Source organism: Miscanthus floridulus, chromosome 2 (genome assembly GCF_019320115.1).
Source record: "Miscanthus floridulus cultivar M001 chromosome 2, ASM1932011v1, whole genome shotgun sequence".
Lineage (NCBI taxonomy): Eukaryota > Viridiplantae > Streptophyta > Magnoliopsida > Poales > Poaceae > Miscanthus > Miscanthus floridulus.
In genome coordinates, this window is record NC_089581.1 from 26,874,568 (window position 1) to 26,891,877 (window position 17,310).

General features: G+C 45.3%; 1 protein-coding gene across 1 annotated transcript; it reads right to left on the reverse strand.

The window, feature by feature from the left end:
* Positions 1-13,954: 13,954 nt before the first annotated feature.
* Positions 13,955-16,817, reverse strand: LOC136538281 (cyclin-D5-1-like). The gene is made up of 5 exons (XM_066530258.1): positions 16,258-16,817; positions 16,088-16,174; positions 15,692-15,998; positions 15,461-15,594; positions 13,955-15,371 (listed from the first exon to the last, which is right to left on the reverse strand). The coding sequence occupies exons 1-5, from the start codon at positions 16,612-16,614 to the stop codon at positions 15,168-15,170; spliced, it is 1,089 nt and encodes a 362-aa protein (XP_066386355.1). The 5' UTR covers positions 16,615-16,817; the 3' UTR covers positions 13,955-15,167.
* Between the last annotated feature and the right edge of the window lie 493 nt (positions 16,818-17,310).

Sequence of the window (17,310 nt, forward strand, 5' to 3'; positions counted from 1 at the left end):
TATTTGACTCAACCTTATTGTGCAGGTCGATTTAGAACACAAAAGGTAGAAACAGAGAAGAGGATGTGATAATCATCATCATATAGTCTACTGATTCAACCATAAGGTCTGCAGAGTGGTAGTATTAATGCCCACCGCCCAGTGGTACGACGTGAATTATATCGACAATGCAAGCACGCAGAGGCAGAGCGACCGTCACTCAGAAGAGAAATTGTTGTCTTTGAGCAAAGGACACCAATGATTCCTTGACCATGTCAGTCGTCTCTCGTCAGAGGGTTATTGCATGGCATGCCATGCTGTACTTTTGTGTGCAGAGTCGGCGTGTGGTGTACTTCTAGGACGTGGCCTCTGTATTTTTAATTTCTTGGCTGTGCCTCTCCCTTGTCCTTCACTCCCTCCAGACCAGAATTGAGAATTCTACGGATAATAATGTCCGCTGCTCAGTGCTCACCAAAATCCCTTGCCAGTGCCAGCTGCCTGTGCAGTGCAGTGCAGTGTGTGGGTGTGCGCTTGATGCACGGGCCATCCATCCATACGGCCATACCCTGCTGCTGATGCACGCAGCGGCAACGCAAGCTATCCTTTGTTCAGGCTTTCAGTTGAGACTTCAGACTTCAGGCCTTTGACCTACAGCTGTATATAGACTCGCGTTTTCTTTCATCCTGCTCGGCAGATTCACACTTGCACGCTCAGAGAGACATGCAGCATAGGAGTAGTACTAGTGTGTTTTTATATAAATTTGAATTGTTTAGTTTCTAAAGTGGCACTAGTTACAGTATTGGATGTAGTAGATAGAAGTCATATGCAGAAAAGCCAGGGTATTGTTTTAACCCACCTCACTCTCCTCTGGGTTAGCAAGTTTCACCAAACCGTGTCTCCAAGGTTGTTTTTTTCCCCCCACTGCATTGGTGACTGAGCAGCTACATATTATATAATTGTCTTTTTGCTTAAACTATTGTTCCTTCCGATCACCATATCTATCTCTCATAATCAATCCTAATTCAGATTCAGAACAGACAATAGTATATTCCACTTGTAACTTTTAGATGTAGTATTTGGTGTCCTTTGAGTATGTAGTTAAATAATGCACGCCGTCAGTGTTCACTCGATCAGATTAAGGTTGTACAGTACTTATATGTTAGTTAGGCCCTGTTTAGTTGCACCCCAAAATGCCAATTTTTTTAAGATTCTCCGTCACATCGAATCTTTAGACGCATGCATGAAGCATTAAATATAAATAAAAAATAAAACTAATTACACAGTTTAGACGAAATCCACGAGACGAATCTTTTAAGCCTAATTAAATTATGATTGGACACTAATTACCAAATAACAACGAAACGCTACAGTAGCGTTTGCCAAAAATTTTGGCATCCAAACCGGCCCTTACTCTTTTGTTTGAGCATTGGCCGCGGTATCTTTTCTTTCCTCCCGTCCTTTTTAAGAAACAGAATAAGGTTTTATGAGGTGTCCAGATACACCAAAATCATCAAAACGTACCATTGTCGGCCACTTATTGGCGTTCCAAAGCCATATAGTACGATACCTTTTCCTTGCACAAAAAAAAGTACAATACCTTTGATTTTTACGATGTTAAGTGTAAGGGTTAGTTTTCTATTATCCTCTTAATGAAATATATAATTCCCCATCCACAATAGAATGCAACTATAGGATTTATGTAAGTTAAAGTAGCTTAACTTTGGTCAAGTTTACAGTGAACAGTATTAACATTACTTCTCTAGCTAGGTTTATTGTGAATATATTACAATTAATTTTGGTACTTGTTTTGTATATATCATAAATGTTAGTACCTTTTTATATAACTTTTGTAAAACTTCAAATCGTTTGACTTTAAAAAAGAGAGAATTACATCCTTATGAACGGAGAGAGTGGTGCTAACTGCTAAGCCATGTTCGCTAAAAAAAAAGTTTTCTAGCACAAAGTTTAGAGCTAACTAGTCTTCTTTTTTGAACTTTGTAATTAGTCCATCAAACTTTGCTACTACATGATCAAGTAATTTTAGGATATATATTCGTCATAATTTCATAGATCAACTTGAGGCCAGACCTAATTAAAATTGCTTATCTTTGCTCTATTCCATTTGCTTCTATTCTAACATAGTACCTATTGACATTAAAACACGACGTCATGTGAGCACATCATATCTAGCTTGCAAACGGACGTTGCCAGGTATCAGGTATATGTGCCAATTTTAGTTGCCAACAACACCATCAACTCACTATTCAAGGGACTGATGAATCCTCGCAAAAAAAAAAGGGACCGATGATTCGAGGGTCGCATTTTGTGGTGTGAAGGCGGATAAGAGGAGGTGTAGGGGTTGGCTAGCTCCTCTTGTCTAGCATTGCTGGGCTGGTGTCCCACGACGCCTGCATCCTAGTTCCACATCCTGCACGGCAGGGGCGGATCCAGCGGTGGGGCGGGGGGGGGGGGGGGGGGGGGGGGGCTCAAGCCCCCCTACCCAAACCGAATCAGTGCAAATTACTATAGAGTCCCTATGAATTTTTAGGCAAAGTTCTACAGTGTAGGGGGCTGAGACTTAAGATCGAGCAGCAGTGCTGTTCAGTCCCCCCTAAAATATTTCCTGGATCCGCCGCTGCTGCACGGGACATCAAAAATGAATTTGTTCTACACCATCACCATCCACCTTCATATTTTAAAAACGTACCTTGGATTGCGATGGTTATTTTGAAATTTACTCCATCCTCCTCAAAAAGAATGCAGTCCTATCTTTGTTGTAAGTCAAACCATCTTAACTTTAACCAAATTTATACAAAAAGTACTGATATTTATTATACAAAATAAGTATCATTAGATTAATTATGGAACACATCTTCATTATATACCTAGTTACTAGTTAGAGTCATAAATGCCGATACTATTTTTATAAACTTAGTAAAATTTAAGGTAGTTTGACTTCTATCAAACCTAAAATTGCATGATTTTGGGAACAACATAGTAGTGAATAGTGACCATGTCAAATCAGTTATTTAGGTTGAGTGTCGACCGCCCGTGGGACTGAAGTTAACATGATTGTAGTTAGTGTAAGATTTGATCAGGAATGGCATGCCCGACATTGCCTGAGTCAATGAAGTAACATGCCAATCTAGAACTACATCTAGGGATCTGATATGAGGAAATAACAATTTTAACAAGTGTATGAGCAGTTAATTAGTCCATGAAGACATTGTGAATGAATAATGAACAAGTGTATGAGCGGGTAATTTATGGAGACCTAGTGGTCTCAAATAGTGTGAAAACAAGAAAATGTCCCTTGAAAATGCATAAACGGAAGAGATGACATGGAAAAAAGTAGATGCAAGGTTAAAATTGTACGGAATGGTCTTAATGATTATTTGCTTGCACTGTTGTACAAAACAAGAGAGAAATTGAAAAGTGCATCAATACTTGTTTATATTGCAATATTTGAGGAAATATGCATGGCCAAGGGGTTTGAACATGAAGGAATATATTTTGGGTGAGTTGACTTGGTAACATGATTGTTGTTACATAAAGTAAAGTGAAGCCAAATTCAAATCAATGAAGAAACGGTATTCAATGTGGACCTAATTGTGATAGCAAGGCTAACCCAGATTCAAGATGGCAAAAATGGTGAAGGGTTAGCAATAACTTTGATGCAAAGGACAATGCATTGGACAAGTCCAAACACCGCTCAAGGATCTACACAACAGAAAACAAGAAGTGTTAGGATGGTGTGGGTGGATGATCTAATTTGTGAGTAGGGACAAGTACGTGGCTAAACATCAATCTTCGTTGAATCATGAGGACTTAAGGTGACTTAAGACTTGAATATGGGTATTGATCAAATGCGCTGAAGATCCCCAAGTCACTAGCTCAAAGAGGAAGTGCTCGAAAAGAAGAAGTATTTTGAGATGCCAGTGGGCTAGCACCTTGGTGATGAGCGATTGACAACACGGTGTGCGTGTGGACGTGTCTCTTGGCAGGTTGTGGTTGCAGGTGACAGGTGGAGACAAGGTACATGCGGCGACGAGTGAAGAACGAAGATAGGATGCCGCGTCGAAAAACCGCGGGGGCGGAGAAGGGCGGATCGAGGCTTGCGTTCGAGGGACAGGTGATCGTGCGGTGTACGTCTACTGTACCTGGCTACATGGCGGGAGGACGTCGAGGGAGGTTTCCGGATTATGCCACAAAATCCGGGGTTCGCTGGTTGAGCCACAAAGCCATGCATCGTACCGGGACGCTCGTGCGGCGTGCGTTGGCCGAAGATGGAAATTCTGGCGATCGCGATACGATTTCGGATGGTCGTGCGGCGACATCGTGAGGATCACATCGCGGAGATGGAGGGATCGTGGACATCGCGGAATTTGCCATGGAGGACGTAATTGGAATTTACGCCCCTACGTTGGATTTATTTAGCGTAGGGGGTTATGTGAAAATAGGTCGTGCCACCCTTTGGAGATATAAATATGTGGCACCTAGGGTTGAGAAGGGTGCGGAACGTTTTGGACTCTCGGCGAGTTACTATTCACGCGTGAACAGTACCCGTGAACAGTACTCGTGCCCCAGGGTTCCCCGGTTCAGTTTTCCTCTCTCCGGTCTAGCCTAGGGTTTGAATTCTAGTGAGAGGTTTTTGTTGATCTCTCCGATTAAGAGAGAGAGGATGTTCGGGCGGAGGCTAGATGCACTTTTGTAAGTTCAATTACTCAATTTAATCTTTCATCTATAATGATTGATCTTGTGCATCTCGATTGGTTCTCTACAATTCTCGTCAGCATCTGATATAGTCTGCTTGTTTTATTTTTATCTCAAGATCCGTAAGTCCGATTGACGTGATTCCAGTTGGGTTAGTTTCATAATTTCATCTAGTTTAATCTGACAAATTTTTAGGTCGATCGGAGTTACGGATTTTCGTCCACATCAGGTTTACTAGGTACATAGAGTTCTGGCCAGATTTGAAAAACGTGATTTAATCAGGTTTTGTGTTTAGGGGAAGGGTTAGAAATTATTTTTGGCTTCCGCGACCATTCACCCCCCCCTCTGGTCGCCCGTTTCGATCCTTCAATTGGTATCAGAGCCGGTTTCGGTTTTCTATACCTTAATCGGTGCTGAAAGCTATGGCGACCAATGAAAAGTTTGATGTTCGCGCTCCGTTTTTTGATGGGACTGATTATGATTACTGGAAGGCACGTATGACCAACTATCTCAAAGGCAAGTCGCTGAAGCTATGGAAAATCACACAAAATGCCACATATGTGATTTCAGCTGAGGAACCGACTGACGCCGCTGAGATCGGGCTTCTTGAAACAAATCATCGCGCTGTTGCTATTTTACAAGCTTCTATTTGTAAAACTGAATATGATCGGGTTTCTAGTGAAGATCTCGCTTATCAGATCTGGGAGAAACTTAGAAAATATTATGAAGGCTCAAACACTGTGAAAAACCGAAAATTTGAGATTCACCGAAAAGAGTTTGATGCTTTTTGCCAATTGCCTAGTGAGTCTATTGATGACATGTTTGCACGTTTTCAAGTGATTGTTAATAAGATGAAGGCCATGAATAGCAATATGCCTTATGATGATCATGCTAGGGCTCTCAGATTATTACATTCACTTAATGATGAATGGGATATGAAAGTTGAGGCGATCGTTGAATCTGTAGGTTATGAGACTCTCACCACTGATGAGCTTTACAGTAAGCTCAAATCAAAAGAGATCGAAATTGTTTCTAAGCGTAAATTGAAAAATCCCACAGCTGCTTCTTCTTCTGACGTTCCAATGGCTTTGGTTTCTGCAAATAAGACTAACACTAATGCTAATCCAAATGTTTCTAGTTTTGCTTTGTCTTCTTTGTGTCATGTTGCAGATGAGGAGTTGGAGGTGCTAGATGATGATCAGCTTGTACTGCTCTCCAACAAGTTTAAGCATGTGTATGACAACAGGCGTAATAGAAGACGTTCAGATGGCTGCTTCAACTGTGGTGAGCGAGGACACTTTGCTACTGATTGCCCAAACAAGCAGAGATCTTTTGAGCAGGGCAATAACTCCTCCAGGCGCCAGGAGAAGTTTAGGGAGAGGAAGAAGAAGAAGGATAAGCAATGGAAGAAAGGCGGACAAAAATACTCTGACAAGCAAGTCGCTAAGGCTGCAAATGTTTTGTTATCTTCTCTTGGACAGTATGTTTCAGGTGGCTCGTCAGACTCCAGCGATTCAGATTCCAAGGATGAGACACCCAAGAAGAAGACAGACGGACTTTGCTTCATCACTGACACCGGCATCAATGGTGGGATATGTACTATGGCCTTGGAGGGTGATGCATCAACCGACAGCAACGATGAAACTTCTGATGATGAGGTAGATACTTCTGCAGAACAAAGAATAGCTAATTTAACTAAAATTGTTCATAAGCAAAATAAAGTGTTGGCTAAACTTAAAACTGATTATGATAAAACTTGTGCTGAACTAGCTACTCTCAAAAATGCTGCATCTAATCCTGTTGAACCTGATGAATGTGAAGAATGCTCAATTCATATGATTTCGCTTTCTAAATTGCAAACCAAGTATTCTTCCATTGTTGATGATCGAGATAAACTTTATGCTGAACTAAATGAACTTCGTTCTCAGGTCGAATTTGCTTGGTACTTGTGTTTCTTGCCCGCTTCTGAAAGTTGACTAGGATAATGCTTTATGTCGGGTAAAAAATTTTGAAGAACACACTTGTCCTGATTTGCCGGTTTGTTTAATTTGTCCAACTTTACGATCTGAATTAAATGTTGCTAAATCACATATTGTTGAGTTGGAAAAACACACTTGTCCGGTTCTTCCTTCATGCCTAACTTGTCCTAATTTTGTTGTTGAAAATAATGATTTAAGGGCCAAACTTGCTGATTTGGAAGAAGAAAATAAGCATTTGAGAACTATTCTTGGTTGGTGTTCTATTCGTGAGCCTCAAATTGGTATGGCTATTGCTCAAATTAAACGGGGTGAGCGTTTTGGTCCCGGTTATGATTTGAAACATGTTTTTGGTGAAAAAAGTGGACCGCCTGTTGATGAGAAGAATCCACCTTTGGCTAAATATACTGGACCACCTCCTAGGAAGGGTTCAGGTGTCACCTCTGATGGGTTGCTGGTTGAGACATCTAGATCTGCTCCTAAAAAGCAGGTTTGGGTGCCTAAGCCAAAACACTTCAAGGGTGTACAAAATACTAAGCCAAATGGTTCTTCTTGTGATCATTTTGCTAAGCCTGTTTTTGTTGCTTCTAGTTCTAATGCTGAGGCTTCTTTCGCTCCTGCACGCAAGCTTTATCATTGTGATTTTTGCAGTCATGATGGTCATCTTTATGAGTTCTGTTATCGGAGGATGCGTGCTGAACGACGTGAGCAGTACCCCACACGTGGTACTCATGATCGTCGTGTTTTTAGATGTGAGCAGTACCCTGTACGTGGTACTCATGATCGTCCTGTTTTGAGACGTGAGCCATTTGTTCGCTCTTCTGGTTTTCGCTCACGTACTCATGCTCTTGCACAACATCGGGATGACAGACCACGTTTTCCCCCTCGTGGTTCTCATCGTTTTTTTGAGAGCTTTGATTTTGCTAACGCTTCTTTTGAGCAAGTGGCTCAGCACTGGTTTTCATTACATTATCCTAACCCCAGTGTTGAGTCATTAGCTCACCCTCGCTCTCGTTGTTGATTGCAGGTTGGAGGCGAGGAGGACATATGGATAATGGACTCCGGTTGTTCGCGCCACATGACCGGAGATGATAAATGGTTCTCCAGCCTCACCCCCACGAGCGTAAAGGAAAACATCACTTTTGGGGATAAAAGTCAAGGTAAGGTAATGGCGCATGGCTGCATCAAGGTAACAGATAAATACACGTTAAAGGACGTCGCATTGGTAAAGAATTTGCATTATAATTTGCTGTCTGTTTCGCAACTTCTTGAGGATGATTTTGAGGTTCGTTTTAAGAAAGGAAATTCACGTGTTCTTGATTCTGCTGGTAACCTTGTTTGCAAGATTTCTCCTTTTAGACGGATTTTTAAAGCTGATTTTTCTAAATCTTTTGGTGAAACTCGCTGTTTAGTTGCTCATGGTTCCCCCCTGATTTGGAAGTGGCATCGTCGGTTGGGCCACTTGAGCTTTGATTTGCTTTGTCGTTTGAGTTCATTGGATTTAATTGATGGTTTACCGAAACTCAAGTTTGAAAAGGATTTGATTTGTGCTCCCTGCAAACATGGAAAAATGGTTGCTGCTTCTCATGCACCTGTGACTCAGGTGATGACGAGACGACCGGGTGAACTGTTACATATGGACACTGTTGGTCCAGCCCGTGTTCGGTCTGCTGGTGGGAAGTGGTATGTGCTCGTCGTTGTGGACGATTTTTCTCGATATTCATGGGTGTTCTTTTTGGAATCTAAGGATGAGGCTTTCTCATATGTTCATGATCTTGTTCTGAAGCTGAAAAATGAGTTGTCAAATAATGCCGTTAGAGCAATTCGCAGTGACAACGGTACGGAATTTAAGAATTCTCGCATGAAGGCTTTTTGTTCAGAACAAGGTTTAGATCATCAGTTTTCCTCACCTTACGTTCCTCCCCAGAACGGTGTTGTTGAGCGTAAAAATCGTACGCTTGTTGAGATGGCTAGGACAATGCTTGATGAACATAAAACTCCTAGACGTTTTTGGGCTGAGGCTATCAACACCGCTTGCTATGTTGCTAATCGCATTTTTCTGAGAGCTTTTCTGGGAAAAACATCTTATGAGTTGAGATTTGGTCGACCTCCCAAAGTTTTCCACTTTCGAGTTTTTGGCTACAAGTGTTTTATATTGAAAAAGGGAAATTTGGATAAATTTGAATCGCGTTCTTCCGATGGGTTATTTTTGGGGTATGCCTTGCAAGGGCGAGCGTACCGTGTGCTTAATCTTGATACTAACCGCATCGATGAGACATGTGAGGTCACCTTCGACGAGACAATGCCTTGTTTTTCTTCTGCTTTTGAGTGTGCAGGTGATGATGAGATCGGGCAGGATATTTTTGAGGATGAGAAAGAGGAAGATGGATGTGATGACGACGATGACGATGATGCCCAACCTGCGATGCAGGGGGAGCCTGGCGCCCAGCCTGAGCAGGCGCCCTCCACCACTTTGGAGGATGGACCATCGCCGACACGTACATCTATAGCAAAGCCTGCAGCTTCATCGGCTGTTGATCATGTACCGGCTGCAGTTGAGGGGGAGGCGATTTCAGAACGTACAGCACCACGACACATTCAGAATCGTCATCCTACCAAGAACATAATAGGTAATTTGGATGAACACACGACAAGGAACAGAGGTATGAAAAATAAAAATTATTGTGTCTTTGCGCATACTGCCTTTGTTGCCTCTTTTGAACCCCGAGATGTTGGACATGCTTTATCTGATTCTAACTGGGTCAATGCCATGCATGAGGAGTTAGAAAATTTTGCACGGAATCAGGTTTGGGTTTTGGTTGATCCTCCTCCTTCTTGTAAACCAATTGGAACTAAATGGGTCTTTAAGAACAAACAAGGGGAAGATGGTCATGTTGTTAGAAATAAAGCTAGGCTGGTTGCTCAGGGCTTTTCTCAAAAAGAGGGTATTGATTATGGTGAAACTTTTGCTCCTGTTGCTCGTTTAGAAGCCATTCGTATTTTGCTTGCATTTGCTGCTTCACGTGGATATAAGCTTTATCAAATGGATGTGAAAAGTGCTTTTCTGAATGGTTTTATAGAAGAAGAAGTTTATGTTAAACAACCGCCTGGTTTTGAACATCCCAATTTTCCTGATCGTGTTTTTAAGTTGCAAAAGGCTTTATATGGTTTGAAGCAAGCACCTCGTGCTTGGTATGCTAGATTGAAAACTTTTCTGCTTAAAAACGGGTTCAAAATGGGTTCAGTTGATAAAACTCTTTTTCTCCTCAGGCAAGGAAATGACACTTTAATAGTTCAGATTTATGTGGATGATATCATTTTCGGTGGTTCCTCTCATGCTCTTGTGAAAAAGTTTGCAGATGTGATGAGTAAAGAATTTGAGATGTCTATGATGGGCGAGCTGAATTTCTTTCTTGGCTTACAAATAAAACAAACTTCGGAAGGTACATTTGTGCATCAGGGAAAGTACACGAAGGATGTCCTGAAGAAGTTTGCGATGGATGATGCGAAGCCAATTTCTACGCCCATGCCGACTAGCGCTGCTTTGGATGCTGATGAGGACGGAGAGCCCATGGATCAGAAGGAATATCGAAGCATGATTGGATCGCTGCTGTACTTGACTGCTACGAGGCCAGATATACACTTTGCTGTGTGTATGTGTGCTCGTTTTCAGGCATCCCCCAGGACTTCTCACCGTCAGGCGGTGAAGCGCATAATGAGGTATCTTCGATTTACTCCTGCATTTGGCCTTTGGTACTCTGCTGCTTCAACTCTCAGTTTGTGTGGTTATTCGGATGCTGATTTTGCTGGGTGTCGTTTGGATAGAAAGTCTATATCGGGTACTTGCCAATTTTTGGGTTCTTCGCTTGTTTCTTGGTCCTCTAGAAAACAATCTAATGTTGCTCAATCTACTACAGAGGCTGAGTATGTTGCTGCTGCTAGTTGTTGTTCTCAGCTTTTATGGATGATAGCTACCCTTCGCGATTTTGGTTTGTCGTTTTCTCGCGTTCCTCTCTTGTGTGACAGCACTAGCGCTATAAGTGTTGCAAAGAATCCTGTGCTTCACTCTAAGACGAAACACATTGAGGTTCGTCGTCATTTTCTGAGGGATCATGCTGAGAAGGGTGATATTAAGCTTAAATACATTGATACTAGTCAGCAACTTGCTGATATTCTGACTAAACCACTCGATCAAACCACGTTTGCATGTTTGCGTGGTGAGTTCGGGGTGTGTTACCCATTCTAGTACCATTGTAAGTTGCTTCAGTTACATATGCCTTATACTTGTTTTGGCTAGTTTGCGATCGATGCTTTTGGAGAGGTTTGAATGCTTTGCTTGACCAATTTTTATTTTGAAAACAGCACAGATATATACTTAAAAAATTATGTTGGGCTATGCTTGCTTTTCTGGATCTAGTGACTTGTTGAATACTTGACATATATCTTGCTCATGGTTCGGTAGTCAGCTTCTTTTAATGGGTTTTCACTGCAAATGTAACTCACAATACAAGTTTTAACTCGGGAGTGCATAGTATGGTTGTGAGCAAAAACTCTGAATTCCCATATCTCTGCTATTTAGCTCATGATCTGCTTGCCTTACTGAAAATTTAAATATGGGCGCAACTCTATTTTTCCCATGTCCCTGCTGGTTCTCGCTCATAAACAAAATTAAACAAACTGGCTGGGCACAACTCTTGCTTCCCATATCCCTGCTTATCATGCTCACAAAAGTCAGAATTAAATATGACAAGTGAATGCATTTGTGGGCGTTGCAGTGAACTTTGACTGAAGCTGTGTATCTGTCGTGTGAGCTCGCTATATGTTTTGTCTTCAGCTTTGCACTGAGTTTGGAATGTGCATGTTTTTGCCTGGCACATTAGTTTTCAAACAGATTTCAGTTCTAAATTTTTATTGGTCATGGCATTGTATTGTTCCTTCTCTGGATAGCTAGTGTTGTTGGTTAGCTTTTATAAGTATTTGGCATATGTCTCAGAAGCTTCAACTTGTGCTTTCTCACATGCTTTTCTCTAAATTGGTTCCTTGCATTTTATCTTGATGGAGTGCTTTGTCAACAAGGGGGAGAGTGAGTAGCGCACAAATTCATTATTGCAGGGGGAGTTCGTTCATTCTTGCAGGGGGAGTTTGAATTCATTTTTGCTGAGACTTGGCATGCTTGTTTTGAGAGGTTGAGGGGGAGTTTTGCTGAAATTTGTGAGTTTTGCTGCTGAGATTGCTTTTGGGAGATTGATATGGCTTTTGATTCACTTTGGGGAGAGTGAATTTCTGTCTTGATTGTGTCGAGCCTAGCTTTTTCGCTAGCCCATGTCTTTGGGGATTAAGATCGTTTCTTTTTCTTTCTTTTTATTTTTCTTTTTCAGTACGAATAAATTTGTGCGGTGTGGTGTTGTCAATGCACTCATCAAGGGGGAGATTGAGATGCCAGTGGGCTAGCACCTTGGTGATGAGCGATTGACAACACGGTGTGCGTGTGACGTGTCTCTTGGCAGGTTGTGGTTGCAGGTGACAGGTGGAGACAAGGTACATGCGGCGACGAGTGAAGAACGAAGATAGGATGCCGCGTCGAAAAACCGCGGGGGCGGAGAAGGGCGGATCGAGGCTTGCGTTCGAGGGACAGGTGATCGTGCGGTGTACGTCTACTGTACCTGGCTACATGGCGGGAGGACGTCGAGGGAGGTTTCCGGATTATGCCACAAAATCCGGGGTTCGCTGGTTGAGCCACAAAGCCATGCATCGTACCGGGACGCTCGTGCGGCGTGCGTTGGTCGAAGATGGAAATTATGGCGATCGCGATACGATTTCGGATGGTCGTGCGGCGACATCGTGAGGATCACATCGCGGAGATGGAGGGATCGTGGACATCGCGGAATTTGCCATGGAGGACGTAATTGGAATTTACACCCCTACGTTGGATTTATTTAGCGTAGGGGGTTATGTGAAAATAGGTCGTGCCACCCTTTGGAGATATAAATATGTGGCACCTAGGGTTGAGAAGGGTGCGGAACGTTTTGGACTCTCGGCGAGTTACTATTCACGCGTGAACAGTACCCGTGAACAGTACTCGTGCCCCAGGGTTCCCCGGTTTAGTTTTCCTCTCTCCGGTCTAGCCTAGGGTTTGAATTCTAGTGAGAGGTTTTTGTTGATCTCTCCGATTAAGAGAGGGAGGATGTTCGGGCGGAGGCTAGATGCACTTTTGTAAGTTCAATTACTCAATTTAATCTTTCATCTATAATGATTGATCTTGTGCATCTCGATTGGTTCTCTACAATTCTCGTCAGCATCTGACATAGTCTGCTTGTTTTATTTTTATCTCAAGATCCGTAAGTCCGATTGACGTGATTCCAGTTGGGTTAGTTTCGTAATTTCATCTAGTTTAATCTGACAAATTTTTAGGTCGATCGGAGTTACGGATTTTTGTCCACATCAGGTTTACTAGGTACATAGAGTTCTGGCCAGATTTGAAAAACGTGATTTAATCAGGTTTTGTGTTTAGGGGAAGGGTTAGAAATTATTTTTGGCTTCCGCGACCATTCACCCCCCCTCTGGTCACCCGTTTCGATCCTTCATATTTACATATTTTATGAAGAGAAAAGTTGGAGAAGTGACACATTTGAAGATATATTGAAGCTCAAGCGGTTCAAATAACTTCTATATTTGAATCTTGAGTATAGGTATTATCGATGTTTTGTACCAACAATAATGTTCATGCAGGTATGCCCTATGATGATTAGGGGACTATGCACCAGATCTAATGCTTGATAATGACACAAGACATAGATTTATACAAGTTTAGTCCATCATGAGAAGGCTTACATCATGCTTGGTGGATTGCATCGCTTGTTGTCAAATGTTGATGCATGATGTCCCCATAGAAAGTCCATGGTTGAGAGGATGTCGCCTGGTGAGGCTTATATCTAGATGCATATCTAATTGGATCCTTGTAGCTTATGTAGGGTAACCTGGGTCCAGTCCTACCCTATTTTTGTCTTCCGGATAATCCTTCCTTGGTGATACTCAAGGTCCATGTGCACAAGACCACAACAAGTATGATGCTCTATCAAGATGGGTGCAACATTGCATAGAAATAAAGTGAGTTGGTTGGGAGATTTGGTGTTTGTGAAAACAAGAGAGTAATCCCATCCTTAAGAATGGAAAGGATCGAGATGACGCCTAGAGGGAGGATGGCGAATGGTCCTGTTCAATGCGCTTGGCACATGTCAACTTTCAAAGAGACACTAGAGCTGCCAAGCCCTGTAACCTGTTTGGCTTAATGAATGAATATCCACAGTTCGCAAAGGAAAAGACAGCCTAGCAGAACAGCTTGAATTCCCTATTTTTCCCCAACAATAACTTGATCATCCACTGCGGACGATGGGTTCATTCTTTGCATTGTTTCCCCCACGTGAGCGGGCGCCGTCCCCAGAGATACCGAAAGTACATTGAAAAGCCTTGCTGCTCCACTGTTCATCTGAAGGTTGCATTGCGACCAACCATCGCATGTAACAGCATGATGATCACTGATCAACCAAACATGGCAGACCCAGGTTGCAGAAAAGCCGCTTTGGATACTGGCTGCCATCCGCTCAACGAAAGGAGGATGCGAGAAAGGTCCTGAGTTCTGAGCTGGACGGCACTGCCAGCTGATGCTGTAGTAGCATGGAGCACCATCGACCCCTAGTAGCTCAGACCCCAGATGTAGCAGAGGACGGTGACCAGACTCGTTACATAAGCAAGGCAAGTCTGAATTCTGATACCCAATGCGTCTGAATTCTCAGAGCCATGTAGGGTTACAGTTACAACTCGTTACAGATCAAGACAGTGCAGTAACACCACAAGTACTAGTAGCAAGCAACCTAGCAGCAGCAGCAGCGAGAAAGAGCAAGAGAATCACGTGGTAAAGCGCGGTACAGGTCTGCGAGGAGGAAACCACCCCTCGGTCACCGTCTTCACGCACAGGGCATGTACACATCCACTTTCGGCAGGCATGGGCCATGGCGCTCGCTTGCGACGCTGCAGCTACCACCACCAGCACCCGGCCGGCCAGCAGCAGCAGAATGGCCGGCGACGGCGGGCCTACTGCTGCAGCGCGGTGCGCGCGGCTTCGGGCTTCCCATCCCGTGTGGTAGTGGTGGTGGAGCTCACCGCCTTGTGCTGCCTGCTGCCGTGCTGCGTCGTGGTTGTGGGCACACGCGCAGTCGCGCTCGGGATTTTCTCGAGCTCTCCTCTCGTCTCCTCAGGAAAGCTCGAGACTTTTTCCTCGGCACTGCTAGTCACCGTTTCTCCAGCAGTGCGCGCGGCGCGTGATCAATCAAACAACTGAAAAGTCAAAGCTGGAAGAAGAAAAAAAACTACATTCTTTTTTGGAAGTGAAGAAGATTTTTTTTTTTGACAACAAAAGTGAAGAAGATTGGTCCCGGCCCTCGGCAGTCGGCACAGCACAGGACAACCGGCAAAAAAACGGTCGTGTCCCGGCGGTGCTTCTCATGCGCCGACGACGGCCGGCAGCTCCAGCCGCGACCTCTTGTTGCTGTCCGCCGCGGCCTCCAACGAGGAGGCCGCGTCGACGGATGAGAAAGTCGTCGAGCCGGAGCTGGTGGGTGGCGGCGGTCTCTTGGCCGCCAGCTTGCTCGGCGTCGCCGACGAGCTCTCGCTCAGCATCGTGCTGTAGCAGGCGTGCACGTCGTCCTGATTGATCACCGGGAGAAATTGCACAAATGATGTGAGGTTTCATGAGTTCAAGACGTGTCGGATACAGAGTGCGTGCGTGCACTGACCTTGTCGAGCAGGCAGGACGGAGATAGGCTGCTCATCTTTGACTCCAGCGCCTCCTTTGCCATGGCGCCGTGGGCCGCCGCCAGGACGGCGGCGACGGCCACGGTGGACGGCCGGTAGTCGAGCACGCTCGCAGCTGCAAGAACAGAGCACGGACACGGACGCATTATAGTCAGATTCCCAGGCATGCGCACGCGATGGACGCCAATGCGGTTGGGCAGCAATTGGCTTACATTCCGCGGCGGAGAAGATGAGGGCGGCGGCCTTGGCGGCCACGAGGCCGCCGCCGCCGCCGCCGCCATCTAGGGGTAGCCTGGAGGAGAGGCAGGGGAGGTAGTCCAGCGGCGTGACGTCGCCCATGCGCCACCCCAGCGTGGACAGCACCAGCAGCTCCATGCGCCGGATGCAGACGCTGCTGAAGTCGTACTCGTCGTCGGCACGGAACTCGGACAGCGCCGGCGCGCGGTACTCCTCCATCTTGGCCGCCAGGGACACGCACGCCACCGCCAGCAGCCGCGCCGCCCAGGGCATCACTGACCTCTGCACGCACACCGTACCGCCGCGTCAGTTAATCGGCGTCGTCGTCAGTGAAATCGATCATCGATGGGATGGATGGATGGACGACGCACGTCCATGCAGCGGTGGAGGCAGAAGCGGTCCATGTAGGAGATGGCCAGGTACGCCGTGCGGTGGGAGAAGCCGAAGTAAGCCCGCTTCTGCAAATGGCGCCGGCCGGCGGCGGTCAGAGAAATGGAAGATTATTAAAGACGGATGGCTCGATCGATCAACCAACGATCACCTCAAAGATCCACTCGACGGTGGCGCGGCGCGCGCAACGGAACCAGTCGTCGGGTGATGCCGTGGACGAAAGGCACGGCTCGGCGCCGGCGATGTCGCAGAAGACGGGCGAGGGCGAGGACGAGGGCGAGGAGGAAGAGCAAGGGGAGCAGCAGAAGCTGCTCTCCTTGGACACGAGGTGGTCCATGTACTCCTCCTGGTCCTCCTCCCCGGCGTCGCTGTAAAGAAAGGCGGCCAGCCTGCCGGCGTCATCGGCGCTCTCCGCGGAGCCGGCGGCGGCGTCGAGGTCGGCGCCGTCCTCCAGGCACATGAGGGAGAAGGAGCAGCCGGCCGAGCAGCCCTCCTGTGCTTCCCCCATAATGGCTGTCAGGCTGATCGACCCGCTGTTTCTGCCACCTGTCCTTTCTTGGTACGCCGGAAGCTGGAGGTGGATCGGACCGGAGGAACCTGCTAAAGAGCCATCAGTATATGTTTCGGTCGCCGGAGCTGGCTGGCCGTGGAAGTGCACTAGTGCAGGAGGAGGCGGTGGAAGACGAGCGAGGTGGCTGGTGGTGCTTTAAAGTGGCGCGCTCTCTGTCTCTCTCGCTCCCCCTCTCACGGTCGAGAAAATTGCATTTTTCTTCTTTTTTTTCGACTAGAAGATTGCATATATGGGATTATTTGGGACTCCGAACATCGACATCATAAAAATGAGTCTCCAAACGTGCACACTTTACGCGTATTTCATCTCTTTTTTAAGCTGTGTACATGTATTTGGCTGGAGCTCCTCGAGCGTTGCGGGGCATGTTGAACATTTGGTCAATTTACAACTTACATTAATCCATAAATACAACTTAAACAATAGTAACAGTACCACTAACCATACTATAACACCACCACTACTACAGATAGTATTTAACAGTGCAGCAACTAAGTACGTTAAAAATGCTAACAGAATAGCATATGAACAATAGCGCACAGTGGGATTAGATTTATACCCTAGGGTGGGACTGCCGGTACCCGCGGACAGTGAGCCACCATCTTCTCCGTCGTTGGTGTTGGTGCGGCCACCAGT